This window comes from Macrobrachium rosenbergii, chromosome 27 (genome assembly GCF_040412425.1).
Source record: "Macrobrachium rosenbergii isolate ZJJX-2024 chromosome 27, ASM4041242v1, whole genome shotgun sequence".
Lineage (NCBI taxonomy): Eukaryota > Metazoa > Arthropoda > Malacostraca > Decapoda > Palaemonidae > Macrobrachium > Macrobrachium rosenbergii.
Genome location: NC_089767.1, coordinates 37,252,009 through 37,269,508, shown reverse-complemented (window position 1 = coordinate 37,269,508; position 17,500 = coordinate 37,252,009). Strand labels below are relative to the sequence as shown.

Sequence of the window (17,500 nt, the reverse complement as noted above, 5' to 3'; positions counted from 1 at the left end):
AGAGAGAGAGAGAGAGAGAGAGAGAGAGAGAGAGAGAGAGAGAGAGAGAGAGAGAGATTCACAGTTTTCTTTGACGATATGACTAAGCATTCGATAAAATTTACCTACAAGGATAAATATGAGAGAGAGAGAGAGAGAGAGAAATTCACAGTTTTCTTCGACGATATGACTAAGCATCCAATAAAATTTACCTACTAGGAATTTATGAGAGAGAGAGAGAGAGAGAGAGAGAGAGAGAGAGAGAGAGAGAGAGAGAGAGAGAGAGAGAGAGAGAAATTCACAGTTTTTCATCTAATCAAATTTACCTACAAGGACAAATATAAGAAGAGAGAGAGAGAGAGAGAGAGAGAGAGAGAGAGAGAGAGAGAGAGAGAAATTCACATTTTCTTTGACGATATGACTAAGCATCCAATAAAATTTACCTACAAGGAATTTATGAGAGAGAGAGAGAGACAGAGAGAGAAATTCACAGTTTTCTTTGACGATATGACTAAGCATCCAATAGAGAGAGAGACCTATACAATGAAGAGTAGAGAGAGAGAGAGGGAGCGCGTTTTCCCCGAGGCGAGCCGGTGATAAAAACGAAACTATGCATATGCAAAATGCGCGTCTAGATGGAGATTGTTATTTTCGAAAATTCTCCGACCAGATGGAAGAAGAAGAAGAAGAGGAAGAAGAAGAAGAAGAAAGTATGCAAGGGAACGAAAGGGAATGAGAGAAGAAGAAGAAGAAGAAGAAGATTTCAGGGAAAGCGATAGGAATTGTGTCTGGGGAATCTGATTTGCTTTCCTTTCTTGCTTTCCTTTTCTTTAAGGGTGGGCTGGCATACTTCAGCTTTAGACGAGGACACCTCACCAGGAGAAAAAGAAAATGTGCTCAAAACAATTGTTAATTTTTTGCGTTTTTGCATGCCTGGCTTTAGAGGACATTCCTTATTGTATAGCCAAAATTCGGTAACGCTACAGAAAGAAAATTAGTGAAATACATGTCTGCAACAGATTAAGTTTTAGACATATAAAAGTGCATACAAAAAAATCAATTGATATAAATCAGAGTATTCATGTAATGGTCGTATCACCCTAAATTAACACATTATATACAAGGAAAAATGCATCAAATCAACGTTCATATTAAAAGATTTTATACACCCGAAGAAAAATAAATCCCGTGAGTACATCATCGCCAAGGTCGACGTCTCGTGAATTTTTCAGTGAATTACGCGACCTTCAGAACCTGGAACAGAAAGAAGGAACGTTTTCCATTCATAAGACTCTCTCAAACGCCTCTGGTCTTCCGAGCTTTCAAGAATCTTTCGCCATCTCTCTATTCTTTTATCTCGTCTTCAAAGAATTCTGAAGATTAAGCTGCCATATTTCGTATTATTAAAGATTCGTGGAGGTCAGGCTGTGGGCATGAAATTAATTCGTTTTCGCCCCGTAGGGGGTTGGGGGTTAGTGCCGTCATTGCGCCTCACGTGATGCGCCCTAGGCATTACTAAAGGTTTTGTTTGCAGCGTCCCTGTGGCCCATAGCTACACCCACTTTCTAGCCTTTTAGTTTTTTTTTTTTTTTTTCCGTTCCGGCTTCCTTTCTTTCATTTTGCTGTCCAACCACTCCAACTCCTTATTTTTACTGTCTGTTTATTATTATTATTATTATTATTATTATTATTATTATTCAGAAGATGAACCCTATTCATATGGAACAAGCCCACCACAGGGGGCCATTGTCTTGAAATTCAAGCTTCCAAAGAATATTATGGTGTTCATTAGAAAGAAGTAACAGAAGGTAATGGGAAATAAAGAAAGAAGAGATCGCTTATTAAAAAAAGGTAAATTAACAAATTAATAGACGAACAGATAAAAATGTAAGTAAATTATAAAAATACAAGGAGTAATGTATTAGGGTGGTAACGCCTGAACTTTCGAGGCTGTTCCACGACATCCTCAGGGAGGCTGTTCCACAGTCCAACGTCGTGAGGAATAGAGGACCTCTTTATGCCGAATTTTTAGAAATCAAATCAAATCAAATATAAGTCATTTTGTGTTGTTCTGACCAAGTTTATGCTTTTTTATTAGTTTTCTTTAAAAGAAAACTATTGAGATGGCTCTGTCTGTCCGTCCGCGCTTTTTCTGTCCGCCCTCAGATCTTATAAACTGCAGAGGCTAGAGGGCTGCAAATTGGTATGTTGATCATCCACCCTCCAATCATCAAACGTACCAAATTGCAGCCCTGTAGCCTCAGTATTGGTTATTTTATTTAAGGTTAAAGTTAGCATTGATCGTGGTACTGACACCGTTATAGGTGCCGACGACACAGGCCACTACCGGGCCGCGGCTGAGAGTTTCATACAGCATTATACCGTACCCCGTGTAGAAAACTCGATTGCGCCGAAGAAACTTCGGCGCATTTTTCTCTTGTTATATTTTTAGTCTCGCATTTTTTACTAGGGTCATATTTTGCTTCCATTGCTTTCCCTTTTACCACGACTCTCTTTTTTTTCTATCTCCTCTTTTTGTTTCCCCTTTGTCTCTTAATCTTTCATTGTTTACCCTTGACAACTTTTATCCTTTCTTTATGTTTCACGCTTTTATTTATTTTCCATTTTCCGACTTTATTCTTGTTGCGCCTTTTGTTCCCTCCTTTCTGTTTCGATGTAGGACGCATATTCTCTTCCCCCTTTCGAATTCCCCTTTTTTTTTATTTATGATTCAAGTCCCGCATTCTCTCTCTCTCTCTCTCTCTCATATATGCCTCAGTGATTTCCCCACCCTTTTTGGCACTGCACCGTTCCATTTCCCTATTTCCTTTCATTTATCATCTCTCTCTCTCTCTCTCTCTCTCTCTCTCTCTCTCTCTCTCTCTCCTAGCTTTCCGTTCGACTACATTTCCAAGCTTCCCTTTTCAACCTTCGCAGTTCTCAAATTATTTTCACTTCACTTTTATTCATATTTTCCTTATCCTTTTTTGTTTTTCCCCTCCCTCTTTTTATTACTTCCTCTCGCAGCATTTCCCTTTTCCGGAGTCGCGTTGACACGGGAAGAGAGCTTTAATGAGTTAATGGTTCCTTGAAATTTGATAAGATCATTTTTCTGGACTCGCTTCGTTGGAGATTCATGCTCTTTCCACGCCACATTTCTCTTTTATGCTCCTGTTTCTTTTGGGATTTTGCTCGTATGTTTTCTGTTTGTCTTATTTTTATGTTTATTTATTTATTTATTTATTTGTTTGTTTGTTTGTTTGTGTATTTATTTATTCAGTCAGCTTTAACCCGTTTCTTTCTTAAAACATTTTACTTTATGGTTGTTTCAGCGCCAAAACTTATTTTAGTGCCTAGAATTATCGAGTAATTAATACGTTTATAACCAACATAATATTTTTAGTCATTTATTTTTGTTTATAACCAACATAATATTTTTAGTCATTTATTTTTGTTTATAACCAACATAATATTTTGTCATTTATTTTTGTTTATAACCAACATAATATTTTTAATTTATTTGTGTTTTAAAAATAATATTTTTAGTCATTTATTTTTTTATCAACATAATAATTTTAATTTTTTTTAACATTAAATTTTAATCTAGTCTTCTTTTACTCATTTTATTCTTGCTCATTAGAGCATGCTGTTTTGAGTAAGGATTGCTGTTCAGGACAATGGTTCTTTTGAATTCCTTGATAATAATGAGTGCTCATTATAAACAAAAATGGTGATGATAATAATTTTGGCGTGTACAAAGTTTTACCGCCCGTGTCAAAATTCCATGATCCCATCACTTATTGTTTTAATACCCTCTTCCTACTACCTTTGAACTACAAACACCTCCTGCTGACTCCATAACCTCATCCTGGAAGCTTGCATACTCCTCATATATTCCATTACATATCTTTACTCCTTTAAGCTATATCCCAGACACAACTGTCATTTATTCTTCCCAGTTCTGCAGACATTGCCCTTTCATTCTTTTCTCACTCAGGAGCAAAACATCCACCTTACTTTCTTTTAAGAAATCAGCTACGGCACATTCTTAGTTTTTAGCAGTTAAATACAAAGGATAGGGTACAACCCCCATGCCCCAGCCAGTTGGTGATTTCCAAACCAGAAAGGGTTAAGAGATTACTGTTATCATCCTAGCATTCCACATGAGTGATAATGGGATTGCCATTAGCCGCACATGGAAGGGATTCATCCGCCATTTAGGGACATCTCCCAAAGCGGGTACACTGCCTAGGGCCAGATGGGTTGCACCACTTAGCACTAATGTGTTGCAGCTCACAGAAAACTGACTGACCTGACAGCGAAGTTTCTGTTTGCCTCAGAAGATAAATCATCTGTCATTTAGGGGGTATTTCCTCCCCTTAAGGGGTTCACACCCTTTTCTAGGGCCTCCTCTGCCCTTGGAAATGGTCATACCACTTACTGTCACCTCAGTAGCAGCTAGATTTATTTATATAATTGAATTAGTAAGTATTATCTTTGAAATACAAAGGCAGCGCCTAGCAGGAGGGAGTGAGCTGTGAGAGACATTGGCTTTGTTTCGAAATAGATGCACGATTCCTCCCACAATTTTGCCTCCTCCTCTTCCTCCTCCTCCTCCTCCTCCTCCTCCTCCTCCTCCTCCCTCCTCCTCCTCCTCCTCCTATCATTCCTCATTTGCATCTTCCTCCTTTCTTCCAAAGCTTTCTATTTTTCCCTCTCCTTACTCCTTGAAGGCATTCCGTTCCCTGTGCAGGTCTTTTTTTTTTTTTTTTTTTTTGTAACCGTGGCTTCTTATTGCCCATTGTCGCCTCTGAGATCTTCGCCTCCTCCCTCTTTCCTGTCTTCATTTCCTCTTCCTTTCCGCTTCCTCTTTATTCAGTTTTATTCCTCGCTGCCTCGTGATTTTCTTTTTTTCTGAGTCGCGCTCTCTGTATTTCTTCTTCTTCTGAGGTTAATGCTAAGTTGGGAGCATTGATTTTATTTAAATTTCCTCATTTAAAGTTAGTTTCTCTCTCTCTCTCTCTCTCTCTCTCTCTCTCTCTCTCTCTCTCTCTCTCTCTCTCTCTCTCTCTCTCGTCAGCTGGATTTTTTGGTTCCTCATAGTCGGGGCCGTTGATTTTACTTAGATTTCCTCATTACAAATTTCTCTCTCTCTCTCTCTCTCTCTCTCTCTCTCTCTCTCTCTCTCTCTCTCTCTCTCTCTCTCTCTCTTTTCTTAAGACTAGATCTTTGTTCTCAACACTTTCTTTTTCTTATGTTTTGGTTGCATGAAACACGACTCCAACGCGCATGCGCGCATGGTCCATTCCCGATTTAATTCTGGGTTTGCCGTAAATGAAAGATTTATAATAATTGAAATAATAATAATAATAATAATTATTATTATTATTATTATTATTATTATTATTATTATTATTATTATTATTATTAAGGTATAACCAATATGCTTTTACTGGCGAAAACCCATTTACATCCCGACATCCCTCTTCCGAATTTGATGGATGGCTCCAAATTTCCCCTCTCTCTCTCTCTCTCTCTCTCTCTCTCTCTCTCTCTCTCTCTCTCTCTCTCTCTCTCTCTCTCTCTCTCCTCCTTCCTGGTTTGCCTGCTGCAAGCACAGACTTTAAAACCGACTTCTCCATTCGTCGATGATGGATCGAACCGCTTGGCCCCTCTTATATTTTTTTTTTTCTTTAAGATATAAAATATTTCTTTTTCAAACGGCTGCCATCACGTCTGAAGGTCAGCCATAAATCGCCGGATCGCGTCGTACTTTAAACTTTTGTTAAAGTCGTACTTCTTAATTTTTTTTAAAGTCGTACTTTTTACCTTTGTTAAAGTTGTTTTTTTTTATTGGTTAAAGGCGTACTTTTACTTTTGTTAAAGTCGTACTTTTTCATTTTTTGGTTAAAGTCGTGCTTTTCCTTTTGTTAAAGTCGTACTTTTTACTTTTGTTGAGGTCGTACTTTTTACTCTTGTTAAAGTTGTGTTTTTTGCTTTTGTCAGAGCTATACTTTTTTTAAGGTTGTACTTTTTACTTTTCTTCACGGTGTACTTTTTACTTTTGTTAAAGTCGTACTTTTTACTTTTGCTAAAGTCGTACTTTTAACTCTCGTTAAAGTCGTACTGTTAACTTTTCGTTGAAGTCGTCATTTTAACTGTTTGTTAAAAGTCGTACATTTACTTTTGTTGGCGTTTTTGTTAAAAGTCGTACTTTTACTTTTGTTGACGTTTTTGTTAAAAGTCGAACTTTTACTTTTCTTGAAGTCGTACTTTTAACTTTTTTGTTAATGGTCGTACTTTTACTTTTGTTAAAGTCTTACGATTAAAGTCATATTTTTTTACTTTGGTTAAAATCGTACTTTTTACTATTATTCGTTAACAACAGGACGTCTTATCTTCCTTTTTTTTTTAAATAAGAACTCTAAGGGAGAATTATTTTCTTCCTCAATCCACTCAGAGGTGATTGAATGAGTGGCGGTTATCGGCAGAAGAATAACTTGCCCTGTTCGTCAGTCATCCTTCGAGTAGGCCTCTGTGTTTCCGAAGTAAGCCTAAGGAAAGACAAGGTTAAATGAACGACCGGAACCTCTGTAATATTTATAATTTGTGTTTTATTATATAATCTCTATTTTATGGCTTCCATTTATCTGGATATCGATTTTGTTATTCTTATTCCAGTATTTGTGGCTTTTTTTTTTTGTTTAATTTTCCACTACTATTTTTTTTTATGGATGAGAATCATTGGAGCTCGAGGAATGTAAGTTAATGTAATGGAAACTCAGGCCCACTGAGATTTAGCGAGTGGCTTGTACCTAATTATACTTCCACTTGCAGTTTCATAAATGTTTTTGTATTTTTCATATCCATTCTAAATCGAATAGTCATTTTGCATTCAAGACGCAACTACTAGACTCATTCTCCCAACTCCTTTATACCACTGAACAGAAAAGGTCTAGGCTTATTTGAAGATCAGTGCAAATAACACTTACAGACAGTGCAGAAATTATTCAGCTATTAACAATGTTCACTATTCATTACCTTGAAAACCTGTATTTAATGTGAGTCATATTTCAACTCAGGTTAATGGCTAATTTTGTGAAAATAAATTTAGTGCTAATTTTAGAAAAGTGCCCCCTCTGACTGATTGAAGAAAACGTAACTGGTGAAAATTTTCGCTACCGTTTTCTTTTTTCTTTTTCTTTTTCCTTTTTTTAGAAAGTAAATGTAATTAGATTAAGTCGATGAATCGCGAACACGTGTAATTAATTTTAATGTTGTTCATTAGCGCTCGCTTTTAATGAAAATTGCATGAGAGCCTCTCTCTCTCTCTCTCTCTCTCTCTCTCTCTCTCTCTCTCTCTCTCTCTCTCTATTATATTCAGGATTACAGGTTTTTCATAAGACGTGAATGAAATTATTCAGATAAAAAAATGAATATTACACACTTTTCTGAATCGTAAAATTGCTTACTTACGTATATATGTATATATACTGTATGTATGTATGTATATGTATATATATATATATATATATATATATATATATATATATATATATATATATATATATATATATATATATATATATAAAACTGCGTCATGCCTCAATTTTAAGATACCCTTTCACGTGAAGAGATTTTTAGTGTGTAAATCGTTTGCTCATATGAAGTTGACCTCTCTCTCTCTCTCTCTCTCTCTCTCTCTCTCTCTCTCAATGACAAATCAAGTCATTCAACCTTTTTCATAAGAAAACAATAATTCAACAACGTTTTATTTTCTTTTGTGAAAGCAAATAAACTTATTAATGAAAAGACACTTAAACCTTTTTTTATCAGGGTTATTTTCCTTTTGTCATCAAATGAAATAAACCATTTATTCGGAAGACAGTTAAACCCGATTTTTTCATTTCCACGAGCGGTCGGAATTTTTTTTTTTTTTTTTTTTTTGCGAAGTCCCTCTCAGTAACCTAATTCATTGATTGAACAATTCAATTAAGCCATCGCAGATTCGAAGATACTTTACCTGATGAGTTTTTTTTTTGGGGGGGTGTTGGGGAATTTAAACTAATTAACACGAGACGGGAGTAATTAAACTTGGGGCTTTACTTTTTAATAGAGAGGTCTGGGAACAACTATTGGGGAGGTATTGCAATGACTCACAGTATAAATTAATTCCTTTAAAGATTCTTCTCTGTTTCCCTTCAAAAATCTTTCGTTTAAGTATGTAATGGGAATGGATTGTAAAATTTAGGCCATAGCCCAAGCACTGGGACCTATGAGGTCATTCAGCGGTGAAAATAATGTTGAATCAATTGTTAGGAGAGGGTGGGAAGTAATATGGAAGAAAGAGAATATGATGGGAGGTACCGTAAAATGAACGGAAGGGGTTGCAGCTAGGGCCCGAAGGGATGCTGCAAAGAACTCGAGGTAATGCTTACAGTGCACCGTGTGAGCTGCGCTGACTACACTACTCCCCCTAAGCTTAAGTATGTAATAGGATTTTTAAAAGCCAATGTATTTAACTAAATGGCATTTAGTTTAAGGATGCTTTTGTGAATTTGTGGGTTAGCTGTTTGTCGTGAAATAGTTATATGAGAATTTTGAGAGTAAAAGGGAAAATCTATATGGTATAGAAGATAATTGGTTTGGAATAGTTCAAAGTGTTTTATGATTAAGGTGAAGCATGTGTTAGATATATATATTTACAGTAAACTGACTAATTTGTAGAATATATTTACAGTAAACTGACTAATTTGTAGAATATGTACATTTACAGTAAATGACTAATTTGTAGAATATGTATATTTACAGTAAATGACTAATTTGTAGAATATAGATATTTACAGTAAACTAACTAATTTGTTGAATATATACATTTACAGTAAACTGACTAATTTGTAGAAAAGGTAGGTCTGAGTGATAAGTTTGTCCCAGTGATAATTCACATATCTATGGATGGATTAATACGATACGTCAGAAAAAAAGGCATCAGACGTTCGTGCAGTCTTCTGATAAGGAAATTCCTCGTGAATGGAACATTAGCTAAATGATTTTAACTAATGATTTATTTCCTTCTTCTTCCCACAGACTGACACTGCTGTTGTCCTGTGCTATGAACTTCCAGTCCTATCCACATGACACTCAGCAGTGCGCCATGAAGATAGAGAGCCGTAAGTAAATGCTCTTTTGGCTTTCAAAGTTTTTATTATTATTATTATTATTATTATTATTATTATTATTATTATTATTATTATTCTGTTAAAAAGAATGGCATCACCAGTGGAATTGATTTCATAAAAGATCTTTTCAATTCTTCTTACTATTCTAAGAGGAATTGAAAAGATCTTGTATAAAATCAATTCACTGATGGTGACATTTCTTTTTAACAGTACATGCTTAAAAGAGTGTCCACTCCCTTCATTATTATTATTATTATTATTATTATTATTATTATTATTATTATTATTATTATTATTATTATTATTATTATTATTATTATTATTATAGTGTGTCTGGTGACTATTGGTTCTAGTTAAAACAGGACGAGTTGACGTTGATGCTTTCCCTCAAGATAAGTGGAATAAGCTCGCAATGAAATATGTCAACTTCTACCACCTAGATCTTGTGACGCCAGTTTTAGTAACCATTAATCAGTCAATCAATCAATCTTCCTTACCAAATTGACCTCTTGTGAAAACATGAAACGGATAGATAGCGCCATTTATCTTAAAGAGCAAGAAAGGTACTTGATTATACCAGCCAGTTGAGCTGAAGTAGATAAAAGTAGATAAATGTCTCTCAATAAAATGTAGATGAATTTCTCTCAATAAAATGTAGATGAATTTCTCTCAATAAAATGTAGATGAATTTCTCTCAATAAAATGTAGATGAATTTCTCTCAATAAAATGTAGATGAATTTCTCTCATTAAAATGTAGATGAATTTCTCTCAAAAAAAAAGGTAGATGAATTTCTCTCAATAAAATGTAGATAAATCTCTCGTAATAAATTAAAGATGGATCTCTCTTAATAAAATGTAAATAAATCTTTTTGAATAAGTGAGCCACTTTTATCGTTATCTATGCTGAATAATGCTTGTTCAGCTTATTTATGTATTTATTTATTCATGCATTCGTTTGTTGATTTACCTATTAGGATAGATAAATAGATAGATAGATAGATAGCAAAAATTACTTATCCTTCAATAGACAGAAGTAATGCACTTGAGTGTAATAGCTACATATCCTTCGATCCCTACCCCTTAACCTTTCCCTTCCACTCCTTTAACCCCTAACCCCCTTAAACTCCCCTTCCACTCCCTCCCCTGAGCGCGCGCGCCAAATAGTGAGACCCTCCCGACCCTTTTATTTGATGATATTCATTGCATGCTCTGTCACTATCTCCCTTTGCAACCGTGGGTCGTATTTCTCTCTAACCGCAGGGTGTATTTGCGCCTGTGTATAACTTCCTCTGAGCTGGACGGACATAGTTATAGAGGCAGATACTAGAGAGAGAGAGAGAGAGAGAGAGAGTCAAGGTAAAATAAAAGGCAGGTACAAAGGAGAAATGGTTTTGAGAAATAATTTTCAAACCCTGAGAGAGAGAGAGAGAGAGAGAGAGAGAGAGAGAGAGAGCACCTAAGAAAGAGAAATAGTTTTCAAACCCTGAGAGAGAGAGAGAGAGAGAGAGAGAGAGAGTCAAGGTAAACAGAGGGCACCTAAGAAAGAGAAATAGTTTTCAAACCCTGAGAGAGAGAGTCAAGTAAAGACACCTAAGAAAGAGAAAGTTTTCAAGAGAGAGAGAGAGAGAGAGAGAGAGAGAGAGAGAATGTCTATACTTACTAAATTGTAGAAATGGTGAGTGGTCTGCCCTATCAGTGCCAAGCCTTCCTGTGTTGTAACTCGATGTTTCCTTTACTAAAAGTTTACGAGGCACTGTGCCATGCGTTTATTCTCCCTGAAAACCTTATATACTTCCTTATATTTGCTCTCTCTTCTCTCTCTCTCTCTCTCTCTCTCTCTCTCTCTCTCTCTCTCTCTCTCTCTCTCTCACCACCCCAGGGACTCAAAGGACACGAAGGAAATTATTAAAGACCCTTGTCATTGGTTTCTTGAAGTCTTTGATTCCCGGGAAAATAGCTGGGTGTATTTTTAAGTTTTCGTCATTTGTAAATTGCTTCCGGAAAACTTTTGAATTGCACCGACCGTTCTGATGCCTCGTCAATATAGTGTGTGCGTGGTTATTAGGGTGGGATTTTAAATGTTTTTTTTTTTTTTAGTAAAGCTTTTGAATTTGATTCTAATGATATATTTTTACATTATATATATATATATATATATATATATATATATATATATATATATGTATATATATACACACATACATACATACTTACATACATACATACATATATATACATGTTAGATATTTCAGTTTATTCATTGCTAGAAATCATATTTCATTATTGGTAATTGTGGAATATATTGAATATTTACTGTAAGTCTACTCTGTAATATAGGGTCTTTTTATCCATATACATCAATTTGATTATTTTATTTTTTCTGCTGATTTTTGTGTGGAGATGAACAAAGCAACCCCATGTTTAGACTGACCTCTGAAGGGAAATAATATTGTCGTCGATAGTACTTATCAAAATCCTATTTGCATTATCCTATTTGCAATAGTAATGTTTTTATTAAGAAAAATGTAAAAATCAGTCATGTTGTTATAACAAAGAAGAATAAGAATAAACAACTGTAACACATGGCAAATGTGGCATTCCTAGCAGAGAGAGAGAGAGAGAGAGAGAGAGAGAGAGAGAGAGAGAGAGAGAGAGAGAGAGAAACACCTGCCAGAACAATCAGGACACGCATAACGAACACCTGTTTAGGATTTGGAAATTCGCAATTCCCTTCACTCGTAAATCTGGCCCTTTTTTTTTTTATATTCTTTTTTCTGTCTGAAATTGAGGTGGTGATCAGTGGCGTCATTTGGGAGGGTTGAGGGGTGGGGTGGCGATTTACTAGCACCCCTCAAGACACTGATGGCCACCCCCAAGACTTGGTTTGCCCCCCTAGCCTTTGAAATAATAATGATGATAATAATAATAATAATAATAATAATAATAATAATAATAATAATAATAATAATAATAACTCCAAGGTGGATGGGTGTGACACTTATGTTTGCTGCTCTATTAACTCAATACAGCTCTTATATGGCTTCAAAATGCGCCAGAATCCGTACAAATTTCCAAAAATTTATGGGGGGGGGCCTTACAGCGCCCCCTCTAACCCCCAGCTAATAGGGCTCTCTTCGCTTGCCACCCCACCCATACCATAAGAGCTTAACCCTTCCCCCCCCCTCCCCCCAACAAGAAAAATCTGAAACGACGCCACTGGGCGTGATTTCGAAACGCGAAATGAACCGGCGATTTTTGGAGCAGTGGAATATCGCTGCCTGAATTTTTATTTTGAAATGGAAGGCTAAAGTGTTACAGTTGACTCAGATAAATTTGCATATCGCTTCATAGAACAATTATTATTTGTAGAACTCCGTGGTATTGGTCATATTCTTTATTATTATTATTATTATTATTATTATTATTATTATTATTATTATTATTATTATTATTATTATTATTATTATTATTCTCGTGACCTTGATCATGAATGACTTAAATAGTTTTGCTGATACATTTTCGAAATCAGGTAGCTGGGGAACGAAAGTTCTAAACACCACCTTTGCTACTGTAACTCCAAGCCACTTACGAGGAAAAATAAGGTCAATAAATTATTATTATTATTACTATTATTATTATTATATTATTATATTATATTGAAGTATTTTAAACAAAATCTAGTGCTGTCGAAACCTAGATCAATCTTTCCGTAGAGTTAATCATTGAGTAAATATAAACATGAATTTGCAAGAGTTATTCTATAGTTAAAACGTGCCTTACTTATATCATTCATGCGTATTTGCGTAAAATTGCGTGCTGTACCCATAACAGCAATTTTACTCATCTTCATTCATATATTCATCATCTTTTCACACGTGTCTCCAAACACAAATTACATCAAAAGAAATTTGCTAAAAAAAAAAAAAGAAAATTTAAATGTCTCTCCTTTCAGCTCCAAGGCAAATCACTTACGTAAAAGAAAATGAAAAAAAAAATGAAAGAAGATTCCGAACTCCATTTTGCTTCAATATCGTATGGATATGAAGACGCTCTCTTTGAGTTCAGTTTGAAAATGGGGCGGAAATACGATCAGCGAGTTCTTTTTCATGAGGGTATTGCCTCTTCCCCCCCTTTCTTTATGAAATATTAGACATGCGAGAGCTCACAGGTGGAAAGGGAAGAAGAAGAAGAGGAGGAGGAGGAGGAGGAGGAGGAGGGAAGAAGAAGAAGAAGAAGGAGGAGGAGGAGGAGGAGGAGGAGGAGAGGAAGAGGAGGAGGACGAGAAGAAGAAGAGGAGGAGGAGGAGGAGGAAGAGAGGGGGGAAGAAGAAGAAGAAGAAGAGGAGGAGGAGGATGAGGAGGAGGGAAGAAGAAGAAGAAGAAGAAGAAGACGAAGAAGAGGAGGCGGAGGATGAGGAGAAGAAGAAGAAGAAGAAGAAGGAGGAGGAGGCGGAGGAGGAGAGGAAGAGGAGGACGACGAGAAGAAGAAGAGGAGGAGGAGGAGGAGGAAGAGAGGGGGAAGAAGAAGACGAGGAGGAGGAGGAGGAGGAGGGAAAGATGAAGAAGAAGGAGGAGAAGAAGAGGAAGAAGGGGGAGGAGGAGAAGGAAGAGAAGGAGAAGAAGAGGAAGAAGGGGGAGGAGGAGAAGGAAGAGAAGGAGAAGAAGAGGAAGAAGGGGGAGGAGGAGAAGGAAGAGAAGGAGAAGAAGAGGAAGAACAAGAGGAGGAGGAGGAGGAGGAAAAGAAGAGGGAAAAAGATGATGATGTGTTTATGTTGCAACGTTGGAAAAGAGGCTTTTTACCTCCCTCTGATTTTTCATTTTGTGCAGCCCCCCAAAAAAGATCTTTAATTTTGCTGCCGTCCAATAATTTTTTTTTTTATCTTTAATTTTCGATGCGCCGTGAAAGCAGGACTTGTTATTTTGATGAAGGACTTTTAGGCAAGGTAATTTGATGGAGAATTTTAAAGTGGACCTTGTTTGTCACTTTCGTGTTCTCATTTTCTATCTGTGAGGGTAGAGTAATGTGCTAGATTTTGCATATAGGTAGATACGTATACATGAATTTTATATATATTATATATATGCATTTATATATGTATATATATGTGTGTGTGTGTCACATACACCATGACGTTTTTATAGTCACAAATATTAAACCACAAATATAGTTTAATATTAAATTTACTATGCCTTACAACCAGGGGGAATTAATAGTTGATAAGTGCTTCGTTACCTGGAGGATTTGAGGTGCTACCTGGTTTAGAATTGGAATATAAAATTTAGACCAAAGGCTAAGTACTGGGACCCATAAGGTTCTTCAGCGCTGGAAGGGAAACAGAGTAAAGAAGGTTTTATTAAAGGTGTAACAGGATGAAAACAAAACCTCGCAATTGCACTATGAATCAATTGTTAGGAAAGGGTGGAAAATAGGATGGAAGAAAGATAACATGAAAGGAGGCATAGTAAAAGAAATGGAAGGGGGTGCAGCTAGGGGCCGAAGGGACGCCGCAAAGAACCTTAAGTAATGCTTACAGTGCACCTGATGTCACTACCCATCTACGTGGTCTGCATGGTTTAGAAATAAGGGTTCAGTATCGAGTCACTGGTAACCCATTTATCTATTGACTGACCGATTATTTTTTCTGTTACAGTCTCCCACACGACGGACGACCTGATTTTCGTGTGGGACCCGTTGGTGCCCCTGGAGGTCGACGACAGGATCGAGCTGCCCCAGCTCGACTTAGTGTCGAATGACACGGGGGACTGCACGCAGGTGTATTCGACAGGTAAGGGGAAAGGCAGCTGTTTAGATTCTTGATCTGCATGACTTAAGATGTCAGAAATTTGTTTCGTTGATCTATCAATTTATTTAACTTTTCAAGAAGTGAAGATGATTTACATATTTTATTTTATTTATTATTTTTAATATAATTTAATATTTTAAGTTTAAAATATTTTTTATCAATTTATTTGTCAGTTTATTTAATTGGTTAATTTTTAAAGTTATACAGTAGTATTTATTTTTTAGTTTTCTTTAATATTTCATATTTTCGAGTACAAGTAGTGATTTTGTAGTAATGTTTTATATTTTTCATTTGATTTTTAATTCTGGTACTGAGAACTGAAAAGGAATATTTCTGAATATGTGTGCATACGTATTATTCAGCGTGTATATATGTACTATTCAGTGTGTATATGTCTCATTCATGGTGTTTATGTATTATTTAATTTAAACCAGTTGTGTATGCATACCGGGGTACATTCCAATTTAGACCCTCGCTTGACTCAGCCGTTGGTGTGTCTTGTATACTGCCAATTAATCGCTTTATATTGTAGTCCGGGTTTGTATTAGTTATTGGAGCTTACGTTTGTAATCACATTGAAGCACTTTTTAAAGATATTGGTAAACTGCCATTTGTATACGAGATTTTCAAAAACTATATAACCAAGAGGGGAAATATTTCAGTTGCTCCCAACATTCCTTCTTTGTTCTCCCTCTTTTCACAACTTTGAATTCGCTGTTTATATTTCTGTGATTTTTGGTATACTGTACATACATGCATACACACACACACACACACACATATATATATATATATATATATATATATATATATATATATAGGCTTTATATATTTTATATATATATATATATATACATACACAGTATATATATTATACCTCTAGGCTTTCGATATTTTGAAATTGGAGCTCACGAAGATACGTTCTGATTTATATTTGTAATGTAACGATTATTGCATTGTATTTTGGTATACAGGAATTATATATATATATATATATATATATATATATATATATATATATACACACTAAGAAATCACAAAAGTAAGCGCGTGATTTTGTTTATTAGCTGAAGACACTGGAAAGTTCAAATTGAAAAGACGTAGTGCCAAGTACTTTCTGTGCCCCGAAGATGTGTTAAAATACACGAAAGTGCTTGGCACTCTGTCTTTTCAATTTTAACTTTCCCAATGGCTTCAGCTAGTATATATATATATACATATATATAGTGTATGTATATACTGTATATATATACGCAGTGTATATATGTGTGTATGTATACTATATATATAAATTAATAATAACTTGCCATGCACCCGGCACACAGATATTTTAAAACAATGTCAATAAAACAAAACAAAAAAAAACTTCATTGCTGTTACCAGGCAGAAAGGAACGAAGAGGTCACAATAACATCACTAACTGTGGACTATGTGAGCACTGTATCCATTCTCTGTCTGAAAACGGGTTTTTCACTTTGGAGATTTAATCTCGCTCGACCATTTCACTACTGAAAGAGCCTCTGTTGCCATGGGAACTCAGTATGTGCTTTGGCAATGAATATTTATAATTTACCTATTATTACTTTACACGAAGAAATTATTCAAGAAAAATCTAATGAGATGGTCTCGAGTAGGTAGACCTGCCTTCCTTAGTGGCATTATAAATTATGACAACTATTTAGTGGGGCTGCTGTAATGTCTACAGGGACAGATTTTGAAAAAAAATCTCTTCTTCTCTTCTAACGCGTCCCCAACTTGAATAAGTACTTAGTAGTTAATCTACTGAAGTGGGCGGCAACCGAGGGTAGAGAAGAGCAGAGGCCTAACAACCTCATTCCAGAATACATGATACAATTCTGAAGGGAAGCACCTTCAGGAGCCAATCTCTCCCTTGTGGCAAGGGATACACATACACACACATATATGTGTGTATGTGTGTGTATTTATGTATATACAAGTTTCATGTTCGTATGTTTACCTATGAAATTGTGTGTACATATATTCTTTTGCGTTTTATACATGTGCAGATATACATCTACATGTGTGTTTGTGTAAAAGACACAGAACGAAATCTTCCAAACTTACTGAAATATGAGGCCCTTCCGATATTTCGGCGTCTGAAGTATCACAGCAAAATTTTGACAGGAAAACGTGAAAACAAAAAAGAGCAAAGAGAAAAAAAAATAACCAGGAAAAAAAAAAACTTATCTTATAACGAACTGCCGTCTTTTACAGACTTCTAATCAAAGATGTCCCATGAAACGACACCGACTTCAGCAAAACTCCGAGATTCCATTTCAGATGTAGTGCCAAATTAGGCATCGCCTGGAATGTGTCTGGCCCACTCTGTTAACACTGACTAGGCCCCCTCCCCTACCCCCATCCCCCTCTATCTTTCCAGGGTCCCCCCAACTTCCTCTCGGACCAAAACTCTCCCCTCACTCTCTGTCTTTTTCAGCCCCTCCGGGACCACCAACCCCCTTTCCCTGGTCTACCAACTTCCCCCTTCTTTCCCGGTCCACCAACCTCCCCTTCCTG

At 36.0% G+C, this 17,500-nt stretch overlaps 1 protein-coding gene across 1 annotated transcript in view; it reads left to right on the top strand.

The window, feature by feature from the left end:
• Positions 1 to 17,500, top strand: part of LOC136853645 (glycine receptor subunit alpha-2-like) — a 293,524-nt gene that overhangs the window by 264,154 nt on the left and 11,870 nt on the right. The window contains exons 7-10 of the mRNA XM_067129482.1: positions 2,171 to 2,182; positions 3,913 to 3,937; positions 9,067 to 9,149; positions 14,810 to 14,944. Coding sequence (XP_066985583.1) covers positions 2,171 to 2,182; positions 3,913 to 3,937; positions 9,067 to 9,149; positions 14,810 to 14,944 — 255 coding nt within the window. The remainder of the gene's footprint in view (positions 1 to 2,170; positions 2,183 to 3,912; positions 3,938 to 9,066; positions 9,150 to 14,809; positions 14,945 to 17,500) is intronic.